The sequence below is a fragment of the Melospiza georgiana genome, chromosome Z (assembly GCF_028018845.1).
Source record: "Melospiza georgiana isolate bMelGeo1 chromosome Z, bMelGeo1.pri, whole genome shotgun sequence".
Taxonomy (NCBI): Eukaryota; Metazoa; Chordata; class Aves; order Passeriformes; family Passerellidae; genus Melospiza; species Melospiza georgiana.
The window spans coordinates 26,218,068-26,244,888 of NC_080465.1; the positions used below are offsets into that span (position 1 = coordinate 26,218,068).

At 35.0% G+C, this 26,821-nt stretch overlaps 1 protein-coding gene across 1 annotated transcript in view; it reads left to right on the forward strand.

Moving 5' to 3' along the window:
* CNTNAP4 (contactin associated protein family member 4) overlaps positions 1-26,821 on the forward strand; it is a 198,436-nt gene that overhangs the window by 21,634 nt on the left and 149,981 nt on the right. Inside the window, exon 2 of the mRNA XM_058043764.1 lies at positions 21,345-21,455. Within this exon, the coding sequence (XP_057899747.1) occupies positions 21,345-21,455 (111 nt within the window). The remainder of the gene's footprint in view (positions 1-21,344; positions 21,456-26,821) is intronic.

The following is a 26,821-nucleotide window of genomic DNA, read 5'->3' on the forward strand; positions in this document are numbered from 1 at the left end:
TAGAAATACATAGTTACAGAATTATTATGTCTTATTTCTTTAGGGAACCAACTTAAACATTATAACACTTTCTTGATGTAGATTTTTTAAGTTCTTGTATGAATTGTGAGGAAATAACTGTCTAGTTGCATATTGCTTGTGGTACAGCCACCAAGCCTTTTCTTTGTTTATTCACACCACCTGGTACATGTCAGAAACTTTTGTGAAGGTAGAATATCTTGAAAATTACACACTCAGATGTCACAGTAATGGGTATTGTGAACTAAACAGGAGAGAGAGAAATTTCTTTCAGTTTTGGTCTGTGTTGCACCAGAACACCATGGAAACTGTAAGCTCCTGGTTAAAGTGCATAAAAGAAATATCAAACCTTTAGCAGTATGTAATACATGTATCTGAATCAAATGTCATGAAATTTAAACTGGACATGAAGATGGGCAGATATTTTGCTGGCTAGTTTTGCTTCAAAGTAGGTAGATAAGTCTGTGATTTCTGTTCATTTCCTGTTACTTGCTTTTGATGTAAATGTTATGAAATTGCTCTGAAGGAGAACATTATGAATTTTGCAGATTAAACAAGGACAGTCTGTAGTTTCCTGAATATGGTTGTGCACCATCTTCATCTGAGAGCATTTAGGTTTTCTGTGGCAAAAGTATTAAGCACCTCTTTGCTTTAAATAGATGATTCTTGGATATGATTGAAAACTTATATTTTTTAACCTTCCAAGAAATTACTTATGTGATTGCAAATTTGTTATTGTTTAAAATATATACTACTTTAAGTCAATGAAACTTGATTCAAATTCTTTTCAATGATGGACAGAAATATTTTAATCATATGGCTCAAAGATAATTTTCCTTATTCTCAGCCCTTTTAAAATCTCTTTGTGCTCTTAATTAGAGCTTTGTTTTGTAGTGAAAGTGTATATTCTTGTAAAGCACTGAATTCTGAGGTTCATGCTGAGCATCTCAGAAAAGTAATCTAATGAGCAAATCTGACAGAAAAAAATGTGGATGCATATACTACTGCTCCTTGTTTGTTTGTTTGTTTGTTTTTTAATTTAAAACAGAATATAAATTAATTATTCTAGGTTCCGGTCTCAGAGATTGTGAATTACAGATCTTTTAATTTCATATGTACTTTCCACCCATGGTCAGAGGGGGAAAAAAGTCAATTGGCCAGAGAGAGTAATATTCCCATTTGTTTCTTCATCCATTTTATCATTTTATGAACCACATAAATTCTTCTTGATGTGTAGAGAAAGACAGTTCATTTTAATAACATTGGGTGAACACTTGTGTTGTGATTCAATATCTTATGGTCACTTTAAGAATCACCTGCAAAGGTATCAGTGAATATGAGCAAATAATGTAAAAGCTTAATCATGACGGAGTTCATTGGCAAGGTTCACTCTACTTGCTGGATGCTTGAGACACACTAAGAAAAGCAGACTAAATTCTAAAACCAAATTAAAACCAGAATCAACCCCAAAAGTGTCTGTCTCAAAGAGAGGGAAAAAGAGCGATAGTAGGAAAGGGTAAGGATAATAAGGAATGTTATTTAAGGAAACTTGAGATAAGACACCCCGTGCTAAACTGATTTATTTTTAGCACTGTGAATAGAAGAATTTTGTTGTAAAAAATACTCTGCATTACACATATCAGAAGTGAAGTTGATTTATTCTTTATTGCAGTGAATCTAAACTTTATCGTGCAAATAATTTCTTTACAGTGGGTGATATCCACTTTCGGAGCATTATCTCTCTGAGGGTCATGTATGTCCAAAAGAGAATGTTTCCAAGAATACTATGAATTTTAGGTGTGATTTCAATTCAACTCAGTATTCAAGTTAAAAAAAAAAAAGAAAAATGGAAAAAGAAAACCAAACTAAAACTTGAGTGTTTTCCTCAGAGTTCCTGACTAATAAAATGGTCCTATAGCAGTTCCATAAGAAAAGGAAGGGCAATTTTATGCTCTGTTCACTTTCTTCATGCTGAGATCAAGTCCTTCCTTGTGCTAAGACCTTTTAAAATTAAAACCAGATTTACCAAGAAACAATAGAAATGGTAAATAAATTATAAGTGAATCTTTTCAGTCTTTACAAACCTATAAATGGTGGGATTTTGCCTTTGGGAATAATTGTTAAGTTATCACAAACTCTTCTAAAGTATGATCAACCCAGCCTTCTTTCTGAAACTAACTAAATGCCCTTTCTGCAGAATTAAACACCTGACAAGTATCTCATGCTATCAGTTAAAAAGAAATCTTCAGTGAATACGTAATTCCATTGAGTTTGTGTGTGGTTGAATAAGTGAATCTTTCTGTAAATCATAGAATTAAAATTAGTAATAATAAAAATTAAAATTAGTAATTAGTAATAATAAAAATAAAATAATTAGTAATAATAAAAATAAAAATTAGTAATAATAAAATTCAGTTTTTAACCATGAGTTGCTATGAAGTTTAAAAATCCTATTTTATTAGAATGCAAATATTAGAATTGTCTTCAATGGAAAAGAAAAAATGTATTTTTTAAATTAAAAAAATATTTTTTTAATTCAAAAATAAGGTAATTACATATCAGAATAAATACAAACACGCTTTGCTTCCGAAAGCAACATCAATATTTGAGTGTTATTCTTCTAATACTTTAATGTGTTTGAAGTTATAATCCATAGAATCAAGTATATTTTTAATCTGTGTATAGCTAAAGGAAGATAAACATGACAAAAACTATAAATCTATTTAAAATTTTGTGATATTTTTACATCAGTCAATGCTAATGCTGTAGAGGAAATTGTGGGTTAAACAAAGTTTTTTTCTTCTTTTCAGTGCTGGATGACAGTATACAATTTCCACTGTCAATCATGCATCTCTTGTTTGATTTTTCCACTTTTATTTGGTAGACTACCAAATTCCAAGTTGTTTTGAAAACTTCTCAGTGCATTTGTTTGCATAGAGAGGCTTGTAGGATTGTTGTTGTTATTTATAAGACAGAAAAACATAACTATTCTCTTTCATTTAGACATGCTCTTTGATATAAAATGGAAGGGAGGTAAACTTGGGGTGTAACTTTTGTTTTTCGGGTGTTATGTTCAGGTCAAGCTGAAGACAGTTCAGTAGGAAAGACAAAAGCCATGCACGCAAGCAAAGCAAAACAAGAACTTCATTCAGATCTTCCCCTTGGCAGTCAGGTGTTCTGTCTTCTCCAGGAAGGCAGGGTTCCACTCCCTGTAACAGTGACTTGTAAAGATGAAAGAGAATTGCGCAAAAGGCAATTCTTCCTTCCCATTTCTTCCCCCAGTTTTCTACACTGAGCATTACACTGTATGGTAGGGTAGTGAACAGGTTTTTCAGCATCAGCTAACTGTGTGATTTGCAGTTCCTGAAGACACCAGATTGGTGCAGATTAATATTTTGGTGACTGATACTACTTTATTTTAGAAAGTACCTACTCTTCTAGGATTTTTACAAAGTACCTGCTCTTCTAGGATTTCTTCACCACCTACTGGACTTAATTTTTGCGTTGTGACTTCATTTTTACTCTACCCACATTTTTATGCAAGACGAAAAAAGTAAAATGAAGGTTTTCCTACGTCCTATATTAATAGATCCTTTTTGTTGCCTTTAATTATAGAATTATCTGTTTTCAGAGTACTTTACTGTGGATCTAATTAATTGATAGATGAAATAATTTCTTTCAGTTAATTTAAAAACCTCTAAAAGTTTGCTTTCATTTTCTTCCTACCACTGCAACCCTTTGGGTTTTTTTTTCCTTTTTTTCAGTAAATTTTATTATTCATAATCAATGAAGTGCTTCAGTTTTGAGTAGTTTCTTGTAAAGATTTATAATCTGTCTTTATTGAAATGTTTGCAGCTTTACTCCTTGCTTACTGTCTATGTAGCGTTTCATAACTACTGGAATCTTTTCTTTCGTAAATGCATTTTTCCATAGCAACTAAATAATAAGAGGCCTCAAAATGATATTAAAGTGTGATATGATGTATGTAGACTAGATAAGATAAGCCATGTGCTAACATCAAATTGATTTTGTAACTGAAAACTGTAAAATTCCTCAAAATCAAGCATGAAATTCTTTACTTTGAGAAACTGTAGATGTTCGTAATATAAGGATTTTTATTTTCAACTTTCTGAAAAAGGGAAAATTATTCACAAAGTTAAAAAAAAATGAAAAATAAACCAATTTAAACCAAATACTGTAGCTAGGAGTGAAAATCAGTTTCTTAGCTGAGTATCTCCATTATTGCTTGGCTGTCTACTATGAGTTTTACATACATAATATGGGACTTGGATTTTCCGTGTGATAAACTGTGTCATGTATTAAATCCAAGCAAATGCGATACGTCCCATATTTAGTTAGGTATACTAGAAGGAGCATAGCTCACTATGCAGCAAAGAAATTCAGTTGTAATGATTTAGAGAAATAATGTTGCCTCGTTCAGTGGGATTTTGTGAGCACATACTGTGTTTTCATACTTAAAAGAAACTACTCCTATGTTTTGGAAATCCTGTATTGATCCCACAGTTAATGTAAGTGTAATTTTAGGGAAGAAAAATTGCTGTGAGATCAATAAAGTCAGTCTTCCCCCCATATACATCTACATAACTTAGTTTTGCATCGGAAATGCTTTAATCTTCTATGATAACGTAATTGTGAGGGAAGGCTTGATAACTAAGCACTACAAAGTCTCACCTTAAATTTCTGAAATCAAAGAACTGCTCCTTTGTTTTGAGTTTTGATGTTGAGTGTTTGTTTTTTTTTTTTTTTAAATACTAATGTGAATAATCTAGCTGTAGAGACTAATGACTGCAAGACAGCTGTGGAAAATAACATTCAGAGATATGGCTGCAGAAGGCTGGTGATGATTGAAAGGAAGATATGATTTACTCAAAAGTCAGGTCACAATGACTTATGTTTTTTTCTCATGCTTTCTCTCTCTGCTGAGGGAAAACAAAAATGCTTTAGACCAGATAACTATTCTTGCTTTCATAATTTAAAACAGTCGTGAAGCTGGTGAATTGATGACCTGAAAATCGTCTTCTTTAGGGGGATCTGCATGACTTTGAGCTGTTATAGAAGGCCCTAATTCATGTCAGTCCTAGCCTTGCACTGCTGGTATGAATGTTAAATAAGAGCCTACATGATTTTTGATACTGAAGGTTTTTGCAGGCAGAGTAAATTAACAAAAATTATCAATGCTATTGCATTATTTTGCTTTCCTTAGCTATGCAGCTAACTGTATGTTAGATGTTGTTATGATAGTAGTATGTTGTTGATAGTAGCTATGTAGTTATATAGCTGCTTAGATGTACCTATGTAACTGTATTATCTGAGGCAGTTTTTTCTGATGATTTCAGTGTAAGATTGGGTGAGAATTACCTTATTTTGAAAATTATAGGTTACAGGAGATATAAATCTGCAAATGCCATAATGTGATCAAGAAAAAGCAGTAAATAATTTACTATGTGAAAATAAACATCTAAGATGTTACTTTTCAGTGTTAATAATTTAAAATTCTCAGAATATAATGACATATAATTTTAGAGGTTTTTTTCATTTAAATTTTCTTACAATTAGTGGTGAATCAGCTGATCTGGAATCCCATTATGCCACTGTACTTCCTAGTCTACAGTTTAAATGAAGTTCCAGATACACAGTTAGCTTCCAATGAACTTGTGCAACAAAACCAAACCAACCAACCAACCAGCCTATCAACCAAAAGTTCCTTATTGTAAGGCTGTTCTTTCCCAAATCACCGTAGAAGTCATTGTGAAAAGACACCATAATTTAAAATGGGCTGCCATCCACTGCTTTTCTGCCCTGTGTGGCATTGTGTGGCTTCTATTTGAATTTGAATTTGAACAGTAAAACTTCATTGTAGTCAGAACCCTGTGTTCATCCCTTCCTGAGACAAAAAATTTGGTATCTAGGGTACGTTTTCTTCAAGTCATGTCAAGAAATGATGAATAAAATGTTGACAAAACAGAATCTTGGAATTCAATCCCTTTGCCATCCATTCATAGAAATGTAGTTAAAAACAAACAAAAAACCAAAACCAAGCAAGCAGACAAAACCACAAGGAAGACAGGCTTGTTTTGTTCAATGTAGATTTGTTCTTTCATTGTCCATTATTTGACATCACTTTAAGTCACTTTACTTAAATTGGGTGGAAATGAAGTTTCAAAAAATCTCTGAATGATTTGCTTAATAATTTAATTATTGAAGTGTTTATAAGGGAAAAAAAAGAAAATAAAGGAAGAAGAAATTGTTTCCCTACTTTGTCAAGTATGCTGTTGGAAAATGTAGGATTGACTCTACAACACGGATATTACTCTTCCTTTCACTCTGTGCCATATTGCACTAATGTTATCCTCATAAACTTAGGTACTAGTTTAAATGAATGCCTACACATCATAAAACAAGCATCAGTTTGAGATGGCACTGTTCAATGATTTGGACATGTATTAGGGAGTTACCGTATTCAATTCCATTTACAGTGCTAAAACAGTGGGAAAATCTATATGACATAAAGTGGTTAAAGTCCTTTCTCTGGGCTAGGCTGACTTGGCAAAGCATGGTGCTGCAGTTTTGCTTAGGCTATGTTTTAATGCAGTGCCAGATACACAGACAGCTTCAACTAAACTTGTAAAGAAATGAAAGTCCCTATTGTAAGACCTCCTTATGATGAGTATGCTGCTGTGCTGCTGCTGATGATGATTATTACTACCCAAATCACTGTTAAAGTCATAAGGCTAAGATATCATAATTTAAAATTGTGTACGGTCCCCTGTTTTATTTAGATGTATGGTTTCATTACAAGCAATAATGCAATTATTTTAGAAGAGATTTTGCAGTTTTGGTTGCTATACGAAGACTTATCCAAAAGTCTTACAAATCATTTTGTTTCCATATTTCCTTCATGTTTTTATTAATAGCAGTAATAGCAATTGCAGTAGTATGTGGTTGTTCAAGTAGATAGAGTTGTGCAAAAATTCAATTTAACAGAGAAAATTATTTGGGAGGATTTTCAGGGAAATGTCCCAAAAAATATGACATGAAGTAAAACTCTCACTGCTTAGCATTTAGCCAGGTGGCATAAATTTGTAAAACTAGCAGATTATGGAAAGGAGCATATCTTCCTTTGTCTCTCTTCCTGGGATAGAGTTGAGTATTGAACCAGGAGTGGAAATTTGCCCACTGATAGTTTTGGTCTTCCTTCTATTCTTTACTCAGATTTAATCAATGTCTATTGGGTTCCACATGAAATATCAATTTGTTTTACTTTAGAGAGGAAATAATTATTGAGGTATTTAAGAGAAACTTCTGTGTAACTCCTAGAGAAATGTTTAATCCATTCTGGATCTCCAGTCACAGAAGAAATTGCTAGATTTTGCCCCTGTGAAGCCTGCATTTTAAGGAGTTTAATTTGTGGAATCCACCCTGATGTTTTAACATTTGTTATATTATTGTAGAATGTTTTCTCTTGGGAAACATGGAAAAGACATAAGTTATGAAAACATTATTTTATCTCAACAAAGAACTTGATCTTCTCTGTTTACTGGACTGCAGCCAAGACTTGCAGGACATTTTAAAGTGTGCTTGTGATGTAGCATGATGTAGGTCACCTCAAATTCTCTCCCACCCCAAACAGATTAAATGGATAGTCACACACAGGTGTTTTTAATCTTCCCTAGTGAACTGATAAATACTAAATAACTCATCCAGTGCAAAAGACCTGTGTGGTAGCACGCTCCAATCCAAGAGTTTGGAAGGGGTATTATCCCTTTGGAGCAAGAAGCTGTTCATTGCCTAGCAAAGTAGATACGTCAGCCAGCCTAGAAAAGATACAACTGTGTATTTAAGAAGGTGGAACAAAGATTATTTTAATTATGAAATGTGGTCATCTCAAGAAGGGAATAGAAGGAGATATGGGAGGAAAAATTAAATCTTTCTGAATCCCTAGGAGACTTGGAAGATGAGTTTGCCTGTAAGAGTTAGGGAAGCAGTCAAAAGGGGGCAGCTCAGCATGTTCATTAATGGAAGAGCTCTCCCCAGCTGGTATTTTCTGTGACAAACAGTCCTGAACAGGCAACTACGGTTTATAAGGACTGAAGGGCAAAGTAATTGAGCAAAAAATTGACAGACAAAGAGAAATAGAAAAAATATGGTTGTTGTCTGATGTTATGGGCTTTCACTTTTCATAAGAAGAAATTTTCCAAATTCTTTCTTTATCTTCTTTCTTAATTGAAAGTGAATTTAATGAGGTTGAAAGTACCTGGGTAAGAACCAAGCATTATCTGTCTGTGCAGGTAGTTTGGAATGTTAGCTCTCAGAATAATTCTTCCAAAGCATGCAAAAAGTAATAGTGTATGTATTCACTCAAGCTGAAGGGGCAAGTGGAAAAATGTCACCAAAAATGAAAGAGAAGTTTGTTCCAGCACAACATAATAATTGAGAATGCACTGTAGCATGCAGTGACATGCAATGAGGTGTGCATGCCTAAGCTTCAGGATTTGTGAGGAGTGTGTAACATTTCTGCTGTAAGTATTTGTACTGGTTTTTTATTTTATCCTTATACAATATGATAGATTAATAAGAAATTTATATGGAGATATTACCTCTGCTTAAAACAATTTCCAACTTTCAAAATACTGCTTATTTTTATTAGCAAAATCAGTACAGTAAGTTTGCATGGGCATTCCTGGGAAATCGAAAATATTTCCAAATTTAATATGCTTTTCTTGTTGATTGTTCCTATTTTTTTTTATTTAGGGTTTCATTGTGTCTTTAATTATACCAGATTTAATCATACATGCCAGTGAAGCTGACAGCCTATTGCATTGTTTGTTATACATGATGATACCAGGTGTCAGTTGTTCCCAAATATTGCAAAAAAATAAGATGTTACTCCTTGTTATCCATTCGTGCCCACGCATTCTAAAAGGGTCTTAATACCCCTATTCCTTATTGGCATTTGCAAGTTATAAGGTGGTTAAAAAACTTGTGAAAGGAGGTGAAAAGGAATTGTATTTGGACTTTGATGAAGTTGTAATGAAAGTTTTTAGTGGCAGAAATCACTTTCATAAAGGTCTGGATATGATTTAAGAAGATAAACTTATGTAACATCCTGTAGGTTTGATCTACTGTGGGACATTATTTAAGGCTGTAGGATTCAAATAAATTCTTAAACTTAAAAATTCACTAATAATCAGAAGGAGTAAGTGACATATTAATTGAAAACCAATTATAAAAGCACTTCTAGTATATATTTCAATAATTCAGTCATGTGACAGATTTCTGGGTAAAACTTTGATTAAAGAATTGCCTTCTGTGTTATTTATAGGAAATCTTAAATTCCAATAAACTGGCTCAGTGACAGTCTTGAAGCATACAGGTGTAACTAAGGTGAGATCACTGGATTGAGCATTGTTTAGAAGGATGCCTGAGAGACGCGTACTTAATCGAATCCTGTTTTGTCAGTAACATATGCTGGGGTACAAATTACATGCTGCTAATAATGGAATTACTTGGATGAAGAAATAGACTGCCTCCTCAGCAAGTTTGCTGATGATGCAAAAGTGGAACAAGGACCTGTACAGGCTAGGAACTGACCTGCTGGAAAGCACCTGTGTGGAGAAGCACCTGGGAGTCCTGTGGGACAACAAATTGTCCGTGAGCCAGCAGTGTGCCCTTTGAGGCCAGGAAAGCCAGTGGGATCCTGGGGTCCATTAGGAAGAGGATTGCTAGTAGTTCATGGCAGGTGATCTTATTACTCAGCCCTGGTGAGGCACAGTTGGAGTGCTGTGTCCGGTTCAGGCCTCCCCAGAACAAGAGAGACATGGAGCTTCTGGAATAAGTCCAGCAGAGAGCTATTAAACTGACTAGGGACATCTCTATGAGGTGTCCTGGTTCTAGCCAGGACAGAATGAATTTTTATCGGGAGTGGACATGGCCAGCACCCAGAGGTTATTCTGTACCACCTCACATCATCTTCTGGGGATGGGGGAAGGGCTCCTTTTCATCTTAGGTAGCCTGGAAGAGAGAGATTTTGGGTGTTGTCAGGGGTTTCCACAGAGGGTGAGCAATGTGAATCCTTCCTCTCTTTTTTTGTGCACTTTATCAATAGTATTGTTACTTTTATTGTTCTTTATTTTATTTTGTTTCTGTTCCCAGAGAAGATTGGAAACAAATTTGATCTAATAATTTGTCGGTAGATCCAGAGTCACTGGTCGCAATTTGTTTGGTCTCTTCATGTGATTGTGGTACCTAATCTGTATATATTCCTATATGTGCACTATGTGCTCCTTATAATGTTCTTTTTCAGAACAGGAAGAGGGATCACAATTTTTTTTTTTTTTGCTGTACTGTGTGATACCATGGATTGATCCAGACTGCAGTGAAAAAGGGTGAAGCTCCAGAACAATTTCAGGACAGTGATGACATCATGATGTGTGGCAACACAGCAGAGGAAGTTTTGAGGAAGAGGTGAAGACGATTCAAATAATCCTGAAAGGTGGTTTTGCCATAAAGCAAAGTAAGGTGAACGGGCCTCCCCAGTAAATTCAGTTTTTAGGAATAAACTGATGTCATGGTTTAGGAATAGTACTCCCCAATTTAGTGTTCCTACTGGGACTCTCCAGACCACACTTCTGCTCACTTGCTTCTTTCTGCCTTCCCTCCCACCATTGCAGCAGGCTGGAGAGGAGAATTTCAGGCACAAAAAGTAAAGATCACAGTTGAGATAAGAACAATTTATGAGAAACAGCAATGAGATAAGGAAATAAATGATAACAGCAATAACACTAACAACAGAGTGTGCAAAAAATAAATCTTACTGCTCACCAAGGAAACCCCTAAAAACAGACAATACTCAACTGCCCCTTCTGCAGTTGAGAACTGAACCCCCACCACTCTCTCTGGCACAGAACCAGCGCACCCAAGCCACTCCAACCAGCATAAACTAGAGTTACCCCACCTCCCAGTCCACTACACTTGCTCGATGGGAAGGAAGCCCTTCTCCCCTTCCCCTGCACCCTGTCAGGTTATTCTGTACCACCTCAGGTCATCCTCAATGACATGAGGTGGTACAGAATAACCTGACTGTCCTGGTCTTCTACTGGCTACTGCATAAATTAACCCTGGAGTGAACCTGGATGAATGGTAAGACAGATGTCATTGGGATTCCAGTGGATGTGGTCAAAATAGCAGCTATGTCCCCCACAACGGGCAAAAATGAAATTCAGCCTTTCATGGGTGTTGTGGGGTTTTGGCGGACGCGTATTCCAGATCACAGTCAGATTGTAAACCCTCTCTCTCATGTGACCTGGAAGAATAATTTTAATTGAGGTCCTGAGCAGCAACAAGATTTTGAACAAATTAAATGGGGGATTGTTCATACAGTAGCCCTTGAGCCAGTCAGAACAGGACAGGATACAAAAAATGCACCCTACACTGCAGTTGGAGAGAATTGTCCTTTCTGGAGACTGGCAAAAAGTATCCAGGGAGACTCATGAGGTTCTGGAGTTGTGAATACAAAAGATCTGAGGCCTGTTACACCCCAAATGAAAAAAGGCAGCTTATGAAGTGATTTGAACTGCTTCAGAAGTGATTGGCACTGAAGCACAGCTCCTCCTGGCTGCCTGAGTGCCGGTGCTGGGATGGATGTTCAAAGTGCCTTCTGCATATCATGACACTGATGTGATGTGAAGTAAATGGGTTGTGCTGTTCACACAGCGAGCTCAAATACGAAACCCCAATATTCCAGGGATCTTAGAAGTCATCACTAACTGGCCTGAAGTCAAAAATTTGGGACCATCATCATCATAGGAAGAGGGGAAGATTATATGTGCTGAGGAGACCACTCAATATAATCAGCTACCTGAAAATGAAAAGTGATACATGCTCTGAAATGACGGATCTTGCCATCTGCAGGGGTGCATCAAAAATGGATGCCCTACGTGATGAGTCACAAAAGTTGTTGAGGGAAAAGGTGGATCAAGTCAGAGCTGACAGCCTGGCTTTAGATATTGCTGAAAGGGAAATGGCCAGCACTCTGTCTCTACACTGACTTGTGGATGGTGTCAGATGCTCTGTGGAGGTGGCTGCAAGGATGAAAAAAGACCAATTGGGAGTGCAGAGACAAACCCACCTGAGCTGCTGAGCTGTGGCAGGATGTCACTGCCTGGATAGAGAAATTGGCTGTAGAAGTTCATAATGAGATGTACATGAGATGCACAACTCATGTGCCCAGGAGTTGGGCTGCTGAAGAACATCATGGACAGGTGGATTGAGCTGCCAAGATTAAAATGTCTCAGGAGGAGCTGGACTGGCACCATAAGGGTGAAGTTTTTCTGACTTGGTGGGCTCATGATGCCCCATCAGGGAAGAGATGCAGCACCCAGATGGGCTTGTGATGAAGGTATGGGCTCTTTATCCCAGGTTGTCCATAAATGTGCTGGGATCAAGCAGGCCAAGAAAAACCTCTGTGGTAGAGGTAGACAGTAGTCGCAGAATCACTGAATATTCAGAGTTGGAAGGGACCCATAAGGATCCCTGAGTCCAGCTCTTAAAGAAATGATCCACATAGGGATCAAATCCTCCACCCTTGGCATTGTTAGCACCATGCTCTAATCAACTGACTCAGATCAAAATGCGAATAAGGAAAGGTTTGATTGCGTTGCGCTCCTGCAGATGTACCAAGGCAAGAGCTACATGCTCTCAATGGTGGAGACAACCACAGGATAGCTGGAGACATACCCTGTGTTTCATGGAACAGCATCTTGGGCCTTGAGAAGCAAATTTGACAGATATGATATATGAAAGTAATCAGTGAAAATTTGCTTTCAGCCCAGAGGAATGACCCCTGCTACCAGGATTTCTGCTTGTACCTTTAGTTCAAGAAGAAGCTGGAAATGCTGACTGTTCAAAGTATGCCTACAGAGTGATGCCGGGTGTGAAAAATAGGGCTTGCTGGATAAGACTGAAATAATTTGTTTTATTTAAGAGTTCTTCAGGTAATTTTATCACCATTGGCATAAACTTTCACTTGAAGTAGTACAACTGATAGTGAAGAAAGGAGATTTTTTCTATACGAAAGATACCTTTGGATCTTGCTGTACTGCAAAACTTGAGGTAATTAAATCACAGTCAGAGCTTTCATCAAACCAAACAGCTCTTTCCCCCTTTCGTGTGAAATCTCTCTGCATCTGCTGGTTTAGGAAAGAGCAAAAAGATTTCTGTGTACTTCTGGTAACAAGACATGTAAAATACCCTCTCTTGTGTTAAAGAAGCTTTTATTGATCTCGAGAAACATGGATATATTATCTGATTATGTTATTCTGGATGAAAAGAATGTATTTCTAATAAAATATTCCAAACTTAAAAACACTAGGACGTAGCACTAAGATGGTGAAAATTTAATCAACCAGCAAGAAAGTTAAGGAAATACCTCATGAGAGGACCATACCTCATGGTGCTACAAAATTAGTTTTCATATATTGCACAATGAAATGGGAAAAAATGAATGCTAATGGTAAAGTTTATGTGCTTTTGATCTATATTAAATATTTTAATTATAAACTGTTAGTATTTTTTCAGTTCCCTTACAATGTATGCATTCATTTTCATTCTCTCTAAAAACCTTGTCTTTTCTACCACACGTGCTTGAAAAACTTGCAACTGACATTATAAAGTGCATTAGTCTTTCATAACTTTTCCTAGAAAAAACTCTGTTAGACCTACTGGATAATTTGATCTGATCTTATTTACCCACAAGATCGTACTTACTAACATTTAATTTATTACTGTCTTTTTATACTAAACGCTTTTTTTCACCCTGTAGTCCAAGTTGCTAAGATCCCCACCAAACTCAATGAAAATGCATGATATTTCAGAAATAGAAATATTAATTAAATATTATTTTGAGTTTATACAACCAAATAACCAAAAAACTCTGATTCTGTGATGTTTTGGAAAGTATCCTAATTTTGCCATTCTGACTCGTTTTGAGAAGAATAGGCTTTTAAGTCAAAAGACACAAAACTTGCCCATCTAGTAGAAGCCCTTCTACTTGATTTACTGTAGGATACATTCTGAAGAAGTTAATCTAAAAGTGTTATTGAAGCATATTTGCTTAATTAATAAATTTTGTCTTATTCTTTCAAAGTGAATAAGAAGTTCCTAACTGGAAGTCATCCATTTCCCCCATCACCTCTCAGGTCTAATTTGTCCTAGTCTAAAGTTTTTTTGGATCATATGCTTTTTCACTACTGAATTCACAAATAAAAAATGCAAATGGAATCTATGAAAAAATACAGTCTTTACATAATCATGTTTGGACTTGCTATAAGAAGTTTTCAAATGGTAGTAGGAATTCTGGAGGTTTCTGGAAAAGACCAAGAGAATCAGGAGTGAGTTAATTCCCTTGTCTTTCGTGTCAGTTAGTAGTAGTAGAGTTTCTGACTTGTGGCTGGTTTCTGAGTACTCAGAACAAGAAAGTCTTTTATTTTACTTGATCACGGATTTTCAGAACTCTTTGTGATTTTCTGGCTCCCTTTCCTTAATATATATATAACAAAAGTATCATGTCAGCAGATAAAAGCAAAATAAAAATAAACAAGTAAAGACCTAAGGAAAGCATAATTTCCAGCCATATAGCAACCATGCCAGCAATTGAAGATCTGTTGCAAGGTGTGAATCTTCACAAGTGTCTGTAGGGAAACATTTTTTATATCCCTTCCATTCCTGTATAATTACATTCTGATCTATATTTCTGCAGTGTTTATCTTATTCCTTCTGGTTTGTCATTTTACGTTTGCTGTGTTTAGTCACAAAAAGTCTTTCATGTCCCTGGAGAGCAACAAGGCTGTCTGTGAACACAGAGGAAATTTGGCTTTTTGTACTCACTAGCTGTTCTTGATTTCTTGTTGGCGTGAAATAGCTGCAGTTGTGGAAGGGGATGGCTCCTTGAAAGGAAGAAAATATAGCATTTCATGTACTTTGTTAGAGTAGAAGTCACATGCCTGATGTGAATACAAAAGGAAGAATTGACTGCTAAGTGTCGGAATCCTGTGCTGAATTTGTGTTAGCTGCTGTCTGGAGAAGATGATCAGAAAACTGGAAAACTTTTTTCAAGTTCAAGAAAATCATCAGCCCTGCCATGTGGGTTATGTCCCTGATAAAGTCTTTACATTTGCAGAAAAACTATTTCAAAATCCTAAAACCTTCTTTTTTTATCTTGATCAGTCAGCTCCCTGCCTTATCTTTCCATTGTCTTCAAGAAATAAGTGAAATCTATTAATGAAAACTGGTCTTTAAATAATAAATAAATTAAGAAAACCAGCCTGAGCTACTCACAGGTAAAATTTCAAAATTTCAAAGGTTAACATCTTTCAAATAAGCAAGCAGCAGGAACCTTAGTGAAGTAAGGCATTATGAACTCATTTGGCTACTACATGCAGTTGAAATGTAATTATGTGGAAATGCCTAATATGTTCCATAAAACAAGCTGAAGAATGGAAAACACTGGTGGCTATCAAAAGGTATGAGTGAAACAGTGCAACTTTCCTAGTGAGTTGTTTTTAAGCTTCTAGCTACAAATAGCCAGGAGTAGACCTGAGATAAAGTTCTTCAGCTCTTTGAAAAAGGATAATTTATCCGTGTCCAGGAGGCAAATGCAAGCATAAGCATATAGAAGCAGCAGTAATGACAGGCTGGGTCATCTTAAGTGACATTGCATCTTGTGTTGCTAGGCAGCCTGAAGACTGTGAAGGTCTAATGGTCTGTAAATCTGTTGACTTCTCCTCATTTCTCTTATTGATGAAGATTTCACTAAGATTGGGACCAGCATAATGGTCAGTGCCTCTCAGGAAAACAAGGAGAGGGGAAACCTCTTTTCACCTATGTCATAGGAATCTCATTAAATTCAGTGATTCTTTTGGAACTGATTACAAGCCTGCACTCTGACCAAAGACTAAATTACCACAATTAGCATACTTAAAAATTCTGTTAGGTAAAATGACATAGATGCTCGCTCCTGGGGAAACTAAAGTCTCTTTTGTTGAAAAGAGTAGACAGGCTAGAGAATATGTGGTCTTCTCACAGTGTTGGGAGAAGAAACTTCAAAGTGCACATAACAGAACCAAAGATTTAATAAATATCTGTTGGAGGGCAAATTTTGTGGCACCTTTTTTTAGGTTTTAGCAAGCACTAGTCTTGTTGCTACAGTATGACATGCTTTATTGTTATGAGTCTTGTTCCTTTTCATGAGGTTTTTCATCATAGACATTAATTTATTAAAAGTTGGTAGCAAAGTTGATCCTTCTTAGGGATTACTTGCATGGGAAAGATGAATTCTATTACACTTTTGAGAGACTTCCAGAGCTGTTGCCTCTTCTATTCTGTTCCACTGTGATTGCATTTCTAGTTGTTTTTAGCTGTTCTATATGTCTGATGATTAGGTATTTAGTTTTCCCTACTTGAAAAAATGTTGCAAAACTTTCTTTGATTTGTTCTTTTTACTCTTGTGTTGTTTTCATGGGGTTTACTGGAACATTTTTTTTCCTTCATAAAACTGAAGAACTTGATAGGTTTCTTGGGAAGTCGAACTTCATAAATTTTTTCCTTCTATGTTACTTCTGTCCTGCCTTATGAGAAGTTTAATAGTTAATTTAGGAGTTGGTAGTTCTTGTTGGTTGAGGGAGCTTGGAGTAAATTGAATTTTAATAAAAAAAGGTGCATGAAACAATATAATAGCTGAAAATAATTTCATTAAAATATAAAATAAGTGAAATTGCAATATAGTAATTTGTGTATGCACTTGGGTTGGGGTGTTTTAGTTTGAGCTGAGATATGTCATGAGTAAAGTCAATGTGGTGATGAAATGCATGTACGTTTTTGATAGTTATGAACAGACTATAATTTTTCACATCAACTTGTGGTAGCTATACACTGTATGTTGACATTTGCTTATTTAGAGTAAATTTGCATTCAAATTGAAAAGCATTAAAATCTGTTAGTCATTATTGTGGACCAAGCTGATAATTCAGACAAATAAATTGTTCCATTCAAAGTAAAATCAGTGCCATATATTTTTTAAGTTTTCACAGAAAAGAAAAGGTTTATGCTTGTAAATGAATTTAGGTTTTTTTCACTACATGGAAATTAAAATATACACACATGCATTCTGACTTAATAACTCTCAGATTGTCGCAGTATTCTGCTATTTTTATTACAATTTTTATTTCAGCAAGCAGCTCCTTTGGTAGAAGAAACAAAATTTATTTGTTCAACCATAATGTTGTAAACATAGTGATGATAACTGCAAATATTGTTATTGTAACTGTTATTATTATAGGATGATATCCTATTTGAACTCTTTAGTTGTAGTTCATATGGCATGATCTATGTAATTTATAGTACTTGTGTATTAAAAATTTCTTGGCTTATTCTGTGTATGCATAATGGGATATTGTTTGGAGCTGGAAGAGAAACGATAGGCATACTTCATTCATGCATCACTTCAGAGTTTTATTCCTTTAAAATGTCTCAGTTGCTTTGTAAATTTGATTAAACTTACACTGGAATTACGGTATATGGAAAGGCATGCCTTATATAGCTTGAATAACTTTTCTTGAATAACAGATAATATGTATTTTGTTTATGTATTTTTTCTTTCACAAAACCTTATTTGTTACCAGATTTTTGTGCATACTGAAGAAACCCAGGGGTTCTTTATGCGTTTGGTATTCTTGTGTATTGTTTAGAAAATATATATTTATCACAAAAAATGTAATAAATGCTATATGATGGACAGCTTTTAACTAAAATGCCTTGTTTTAAATCTTGTGGTAGAATGGTCTATTTAAGTGTTCCTTTAGCCTAGAAGAAGCTGTGTGAAATATCACCAGAAAGCCCTACATTGCCTTCCGCAGCGAGATGTGTTCTGTTGAACAGTAGAAGGCTGTCCAAGAGAAATAAAAAGTCACTGTTACCATGTGAGAAAGCACTGAATTCGTAGAGTGTTTCCATCGTGTAGAATATCTTCCAGTGTAAGTGAAAGCATACAGATTTGTCACCCTGTAGAGAGTATTCTTTCATTTATGTTTATTTACATTAAGAAACAAGTTCATACTGGCCATCTGGTTCTTGACAATTTTTACAAAATGTTTTGATTTCACTCTGGAATTCATACTAAATTTTGAGTTAAATTGCACAATGGAAGTTGCCACAAGAATATGTTTTAAGCTACATGTGCTAAGCAATAAAGCAGAAGTTTATATGAAGTAATTTTCATGAAATAAAGCATAGTCGCTGTTGTAAAATAAATGTATAATTATTCAGTGTATATCTATTTGTGACAAATTGCTCATTTCTCATATTGTGCAAAAGGCAGAAAGCCATATCATGTTCTGTTGGATTTTGGATAATACCTCTTTTAACATTCAAAATTTTATGTGCCTTTCTATTATAAATCAAGTTTGACATAAACTGTTATATGATAAATGCTAAGTGCTCATAGAATTCTTCTGGGAATATCTCAAAAACAATATGTGTGTTTCACAAATACACATGTATTAGACCATCTGGGTAGAATAATTCAGTACCATTGATTCCTTTCCAACATGTACATTAAAAAGAAAAAAGGTGAAAAATGTATTTGGCAGAAGCTAACATTACAAAGGCAGATGTATCATCCATCCAGCGGAAATGTAGCTTTTTTTGGTTTATTTTGAATTGAAATTTGTGAAGTTATACCCAGGGGTGATTTAAAAGTAGTGTGCCTGCTGTTGTTTATCTACTAGTGCTTCTATGTATTAATGGCATGCTCTCATTCCTGATGATTCATTTCATAACACATGTCACCTCTCACCAGAAGATCAATATTTAAAATATGAGGCATTTGAGAGAGATGAGACATTCTGCTGCAAGTAGCTCTGCAATTCTGAGCACAGGGAGGACATGGACTTGTGGAGCAGGTCCAGATGAGGGCTGAAAAAATGTTCAGAGGGATGGAGCAGAAGCTTGCCTCGAAGGAGAGGCTGAGAGAGCTGGGATTGTTCCGTCTGGAGAAGAGAAGCTGCCACGGAGACCTCGTTGTGGCCCTTTCAGTGCTTAATAAGAAAGTCTGTAGCAAAAGAACAAGGGGAAATGGTTTTGAAACAAAGGAGGGTAGATTTAGATGAGTTACAAGGAAGAAAATTTTTATTATGGGGGTGGTAAAGCACTAGAGCTGTTTACCCAGAGGGGCTGTATATGCTGCACACTCAGAAACATTAGATCAGGTTGGATGGGCTCTGGGCAGTCTCGTCAAGTGCAGGTGTCCCAGCTTATAGCAGGGTGTTGGGCTCTATGACCTTTAAAGGTCCTTTCCAACTCAAGCTGTTCTGTGATTCCGTGGGTCCTTGATTGTATATCAGGCACACAGATTTGAGGAAAAATGGCTTTTATTTTCTCCTCTTAATATGAATCTTGGTATCTAGGCTTACAGTGTAGGCTTTGGCTGTAGAAAAGGGATCAGTGACAGTGGAAGCGTTCCCTTGAATCAGCAGTGTAAGTACCTCTCTGTGTGAAGCACAGCATCATGACATTCTCTTTCTAATGCAATTTATGACTAATAAGTTCTTTCTGTTTTCTGTGCTGTAAAGAAATTTCACTAATGAGATCCTTTTCTAAGATGTGCCAGTGCAATGCATTTACTCATAAGATCTTCAGTTTTTTTTTCTTTTTTGTGCTTACCACTTGGACAATTTGTCCCAAGTAGAATTCTTTCACCATTGTAAATCTAATCTGTGGATAATGAAGTGAAAAAATGACTTTATAGTTGGACACTAAAGAGTAGTATAATTTGTTTTCCTTTTTTATTGTGTAAACCTAGAACAGGAAATAAAGTTCTGAAAGTAAGAATAATTTTATTTTCATTTTTTTTTTGTTTAATGAGAGAAGTACTCTGATCTTGATAGAATATGGCATATGTGACTTTATCAAGAGCAATGATTTAAACCTGTTGTTTGTTGTGAATGGATATTATTTATAGAATTTAGGAGAGAATGTTTAACTGTAACAGTCAAGGCCACTACTAGGCCTTTCCTTTAGAAAGAGTTTTCCTCCAAGAACTAAATTAAACAACTTCAAAACCAAAATTTTTGAATGTGATCAAAAATCCCCTTGAAACATTCACATTAAAGTCTGCGGTTAATTAGAAATATCTATAATTACTTAGCAGAAACACTTAATTATTAATTAAGGTAAGGAAAAGATTTTGTATTCATTAATATTTATGGGTTTTGACTGTGAATCCTAGTTGACAAATAGAAGGGTTGGAAGAAGAATTCACCGATGACTTGTCAGTTACTAGTTGCATCCAAAGAATGTGATTGTCCTGAAAAGAAACACTTCATAAAGACTAAAATTTGACATAATTTCCTCTTTTTCTAAAGAACTGATGCCAGCCCCAGTAGAGTTAGGGAAGGACTTGCTGTACTTGAGTTTTTTAAAGTTAATTTTCTTTCAGCTGAACTAGATCAGATATTGATTCTCAATTGATACGTTTCAAATTTAAATGGAGAATGAACACGTATACTCTGTAGTAATTCAGCTGGAGAGGCATTTAAAGCTAGAGTATTGATTACCATTTGCTTGTTTCTTCACAATTGATTGTGAACTGCAGTTAAGTCTTCTTTTTCTGAAATGCTCAGGTTCTATTCTGTATGATGATAGGACTTGCATACTAATAATTGTGAGATGATGATTTTGTTGTGTCTGTGTCAAATGCATATACCATTTGAAAAGCAAAAATTTTTCCATTTTGTCCTGTTCACTGTGCTAAAAAGGGGTGAGATAAGTTTTTTATTTAATTTCATTCAGTTTGCTTGGCTTTATGATTTTTTTGTAGAAACAGCTGTATTAAAAGTCATTGCACATTAAAAGTGATTGCAAAGACCTGTGCTGGCATAAGGTCAAAAGTAAATAAAAAACATGTGGTGAGGTTGTAGGTTGGTGCTGTAGCAGAGAATTGAATGTGTCACTTGCTATTTATGTAAATCATAGTGAGTGGACAGTGAACCATTCCTTGGTGTGATCTCAGAAGTTAAGTCAGAAGAGAGTAAAACCAGCTGGTTAAAGAACATGGTAAATTATTGTTTGGCTGTCTCATGAAATACTGGGTAAAGAAACCCAAAACCTGTGCCTCAGTACTGATACTTCTACACATGCTACTGCTAGAGGAAATGTTTAGAGATATGCTGCTCTCAGTTGCAGAGCTGATTATGTTACAGTTCCAGTACATGGTTCTGTGGGATTAACCTGAATATGATATTTTTCATTGACAGATAATTGTGATGATCAGCTGGTGTCTGCCTTGCCTCAGTCATCATTCAGTAGCTCATCAGAGCTGTCTAGCAGTCACAGCCCTGGATTTGCAAGGCTTAATCGAAGAGAGGGTGAGTGATTTTTACTGGTCAGTTGTTAATTATGGGTTGGAATGAAAACAGTTTAGATACTCAAGAGCATATGTTATCTTTCAAATAATTTTTGTGTGGTGTTTGTATACCAGCCATGGATGACAGTGTAGTCTCAGCTCAAGGAAGTTATGAATCTCGACTTCTCACCCTGTGGTAAGCTGTCTGAGAACATGAGCCCTCAGTGGCTGGAGCTGCTCTGTGAACTTATTGAAGAGGCAGCATCTATGGATACTGACTTCTGTTTAGTTATTACCAATGAGGAATCTGATGAATTAACTGTTTCAAAGGCACTGTCCTCAGAAAATTCACTAAAATGTTACATCTTAAGTCAGAATCTAGTTCTTAATAATTCAGCCACAATATTAGTGATGGTTCCTTAGAGAATTCATACCCATATATAATGTCCCTCATGTAGTCCATTGTTGTATTTTGCATTATTTAATTTAGAGGTATATAAAATCTTAATAATATTTTGTCCTGCCAAAGTAATTTCTGTCATTGAACCTCTATGATTTACTGGAATATTTGCTATGTCTGATAGATAGAAATACTATTGTGAAGAAGAAATATCCCTATCTGTTTTATTGACCTGCTATGAAGTATAAGCATGAGCTTCTGTTTCGGATGAAGTTGCGATATCAGTGGAAATTATATATCCTGGAAGGAATTCCCTTAGTGTGAAGTAGTATATGCTCTTAGAATTTTAAATAATGCCTGTATTATCACCAAAGTTAGCATTTTCATATTGGTCTTCCCTAAAACTGTATGTTTGAAAGCTTTTTCCATTTGGCTCTTTTCATGTGTATGAAATTGTTTATGCCATGTTAAAATGCATTTTTTAGATTTATAATTCCCTTTACTTTGCCCTGTACCGTATGCACACATTAGAAATGCTTATAACCTTACATCTGGTCTCATTTGAACTCATGTAGATACAAAACAGCAGGTAGCTTAATTAGAAGATTGTGGCTGTCTGCCTTCTCATTCTGTGTACCTCAGGTTCATGCAACTGAACAGAGTACAGGTTTAAATGTCGTATTCATTTGTCATTTTTTAATAATATGACCGGATTGTTTGGCTAGATATCTTTTGCATCATTCAGACATAATTTTATGGAATGCTGTAGATGTGGTGAGATGAAAATTTCTTCAGTCTTCAGTAAATTAGTCCTAATTAAATTAGTTTTAACTTATATTCATTTTTTTTTTTATTTTTCGGTGAGAGTAGAGACTCACTACTTGCTGTGGAACCAGGAATACATTTTCTACATTGAATTTTTGTTTTGTTTTTTTTTTTTGTGAATTTCCTGTGCAAAAGCTGATTATATTTATAGGTGTATATACATGAAAGTTTTATTTGGATGGAACAAAGTTTGTTATTATTATATACGTGGTTATAAACAAAAACATTTAGGTACACAAGAAATGATTGCTAAACCATACAGACTGGAAAAAAGCATCTGTTAGGAAAATATGATGTGGGCTGTCAGTGATTTTATGAAAGCAACGAACACATCATTAGAGTTTTAAAAGAGATTGTGTGATAATTGAAAGTGGGTTTGCATTTAATAGAGATCATTCTCTACTTTGAACAAAAGCTTCTCTTTTTTTCCAGCCAAAGTTAGATTGTGACCTCCTAACATTCATTTAGGACATGCAGATTGTGTTTTTAATACAATAATATGCTCGGTTCTTAAAATGCCAAAGTTAGGGAAAATCGAATGTATTTTTGACAGAAAAAAGTTGAGTATTTTTACACAGATTACATGTAAGTCAAAATGCTGTCCTTCATCAATAAAAAAATAAACTAAATGTCTATCTACACCTCCACTGTTTCAGTTGGCAGTGGAAAGTTAAAAAATAGCAGGAAATTTATCAGCAATGTGGGAAGTTGCACTGAAATTGTATTTTAACTGTGTAGATTTGTGTTTACTAAATGTAGAAAATCGATAGGAAAAGTAAGGGGATTGAGGAAAGAAAACTTAAGCCTAAAAAAAAAAAGTACAATATGTACTTTATGTGAAGACATAGCAAAAATGATAACAGCAGTGAATGATTAGTAAAACAGCTTACTGAGAATATGTTTCAGCTTCTCTCTGTAAAGCAGAAAGATTATGTGGTTGAACTCCTTGATAACAAAAAAAAATTTCCAATCCATTAGCAGTTAGGGAAAGTGATAACATCCAGGAATAACTCATTAAATGTTCTTCAGAGTTTTAATTATTACTAGTTCATTGATTCCCTGAAGTTTTCAGATACTCAATACTCAAGCACAGCTAATGAATACTTCTGGTAACTGCTAAAGTAGTTACTCTGACATCAGCTTTGCTTGCAATAATGGAAAATTAGATAGAAAAATTAAGTAAAAAGAACTAAGTCAAAAAACTCCAATCACTAATAGTAGTTGAATATTTTTAATGGAAAAATAAAGTTTTTAAAGCCACGATTCAATTGTTTGAGGCTAGCAGATATAAAATGCAGGGATTTAATACAAGTAGAGTTTGACTTGTGGACTAATTTTGTATGAATTTTTAATTTTAAATAGTAGCACCATATCAGTGCAGTTCAAATTAAATGTATTGAGATCTAGCTGGTGGACCTCATGATGAATTTATCATTTTTATGTAAAGGTGTTTTCAGAGAAGTTCAAAGGAAACTCTAATGCCAGCTATGTTCAATACTTTTGTTGATTATAAGGAAGTAAGGACAAATCATTTATGATGAAATGCATAATGAAATGAAGATTGATGAAATAGTGACTAAGCATGGCAAAGCAATTATGAAGAAATATGTAATCAATCAAATATACAATATAAATATACCTAAATGTATAATATAAATAAACACTTTAACAGGGTGAGTTATAAAGTATTTAGAGGAAAGAGCAGAGGTCATACCTATTAAAGAGGAACTCTATTCTACAAACTTGTGGCTCAGAGTAATTTGGGAATTTAATAAATTAGCAATCCCTCTTAGCTTCTTCTCTAGCAAAAAAAAATACCCAAACCAAAACAAACCAAAGCAAACAAAAACCAAAACCAAACAAACAAACTTACGTGCAAGCAAACAGAAAAAAAGATGTTCTTATTTTCTATATAGCTTTATACTTTACCACCGAGCTGTGTACTAAAATTCTGGATGCTGAAAGTGTGGTTGAAATTCTAGACTCTTTTGCTATACCAGTGGGAATAGGTGACACAAAAAATGTTCAGGGGAGGCGCTCTCTTTTTACTATCTATCCACAAGAGAGTAAATGAAACAAAAAGGAAAAAAGAACAAAGGTAAAGTGCACCTCTTCATAGGGTGAACTGAGGCATCCCAAAAGAAGAGAAAAAGCAGACAGCATTCAGAACATGTCAGCCTGGGATAATGATAGGAATTTAAATACTAATACCTAACCAGGACCATCAAGGATGTGTTTCTGTCCACTCATTGCCAATAATTTACATGATGAGTACTCAGTTGAAGTCTGGTGCTACAGAGGGCTTGTCCTGTTTGCAAATTCTTGATGTATTGACCCCCAACCATGAACTGTGAAAGAGCCCTTTACCACATGGAGAGAAGGTTGTGTCATTGTTGAGCTCAGCATTTTCTGGTTTTGTCTGCAGTGGGCTGTCAAGCTGGTTGTACGAACTCTCTAATTCACCATTCCAATACCCTTGGAAAAGATACATTAATTGCACTATGAATCACCACACCATGAGCCTTTATACCCAAGAACACAGGCCTTCTGTTGAATTAATGAACTTCTGAAAACTTGCAAGAAAAAAAATTCAGAAGACTGTTGTTCTACAAGAGTGAACATACCATTGGAATAGCCTTAATATTTGGACAGCTAAATAAGCTGGATAAGGATTTGGCTGTGATTATTTTGCCCCATATTCACACACAATTAATTGATCAAAATATGACAGAGTAAAATTGAATTTAGAAGTTGTTAAGTAGCCAAAAAAAAACTGGCTTACAGCTTTCTCTTTCCCTGAAGTAGGAAGAAACCCATGTATTTTAATTATGCTGTCAGCTTACCCTGCCAGTTTTTCAAAAGCAGCCTGAAATTTTGAATGCCTTAACAGCAGGTGTATTTTTTTTCCCCTCTGGTGTATATATGGAACTTCTTTGTCTTTTTCATTACCTTTACCTTACCATTACACTGAATATCCTACGCTTTATCACATTCTTTTTGTTACAAGGAATATTTAAAGGATCGTTTATTCAGTAAACTCCATACTTATTTTTTTTTTTTATAAAACAGTATGCTTTAATCACTTTTTGAGAACTGACACCAAGTAGGTCAAAATGGATAAATGAATTCTAGCAATCAGTAGTTAAAGAAAACATCAAGTCAACAGTTAAAGAAAAAAAAATTGTTACACAATAAGAAAGTCAGTTTTCATCAATTTTTATAAGAAGCAGTTTAGCCTTCATAATGTAATGCTAACAAGTAAAAAAAAAATGGGAGACAAATTAAAAAAACTTAATTGCGGCTAGGATTGTATGACACCAAAGGATAATTAGGAAAAGCTTACCCCCTCCATTTCAACAGTATGCAAATAAAATTTAATAAAGCTGACATTTTACTTTAATACAGGGAACAACAAAAGGAAACTAGAATAAAAAAAAGTCAAGTCTGATGTTAATCATTATGTTTTTATAAACAAACATCAAATCTAAGTTGAAGCGTCTAACATTATGACACATTTTTATGACTTACCTGTTAATGTACGTATATATGTTAGGAAAAAGGCAGAAGTAACAATCTGAGTCTTTTGCTTTTAAACAAAAAACATTAAGAACTTTTACAGTGATTTCTTCATAAAGGACCAAATGATGTACTGTTGTCCAGTAAAAGCACAGGACCATGCAGTTTCTAAAGAAGAAATCAAACTGGTTTTCTTTGGTTGGTTTCTTTCCTGTAGCTAACTATTACAATAATTATATCTTTTAGTAAGAGCCTTACCATGGATCTCTCAGCATATTAATTAGAAAATTGTTTTTAATGCCAATTTACTTTCAGTTTTTCTGCAGAAAATGTTTCTAATAAGGGTTTTAGATACCTTAAAAATTATGCCTATAGGCACATAGAAAAGTTGTTTATGGTGTTGCACATGCATATGTTGCATATACACAATTTTAGAAATTCGCAGGTGTATATCAGCCTTATAAAGGTAGAATTTGAAGCAGTATTATTGCATTAATGTCAAATTTTGAATTTATGCTGCTTTTGTTTTGCTATATCTTCTGTTTATATGTGTATATGGTGTGATTCTAATATTGCAAAAGCATGTAGGGGTGAGAAACAAACTGAGAAAAAAAGGAAGAGAAAGATAGAAAGAAAGAAGGAACTAA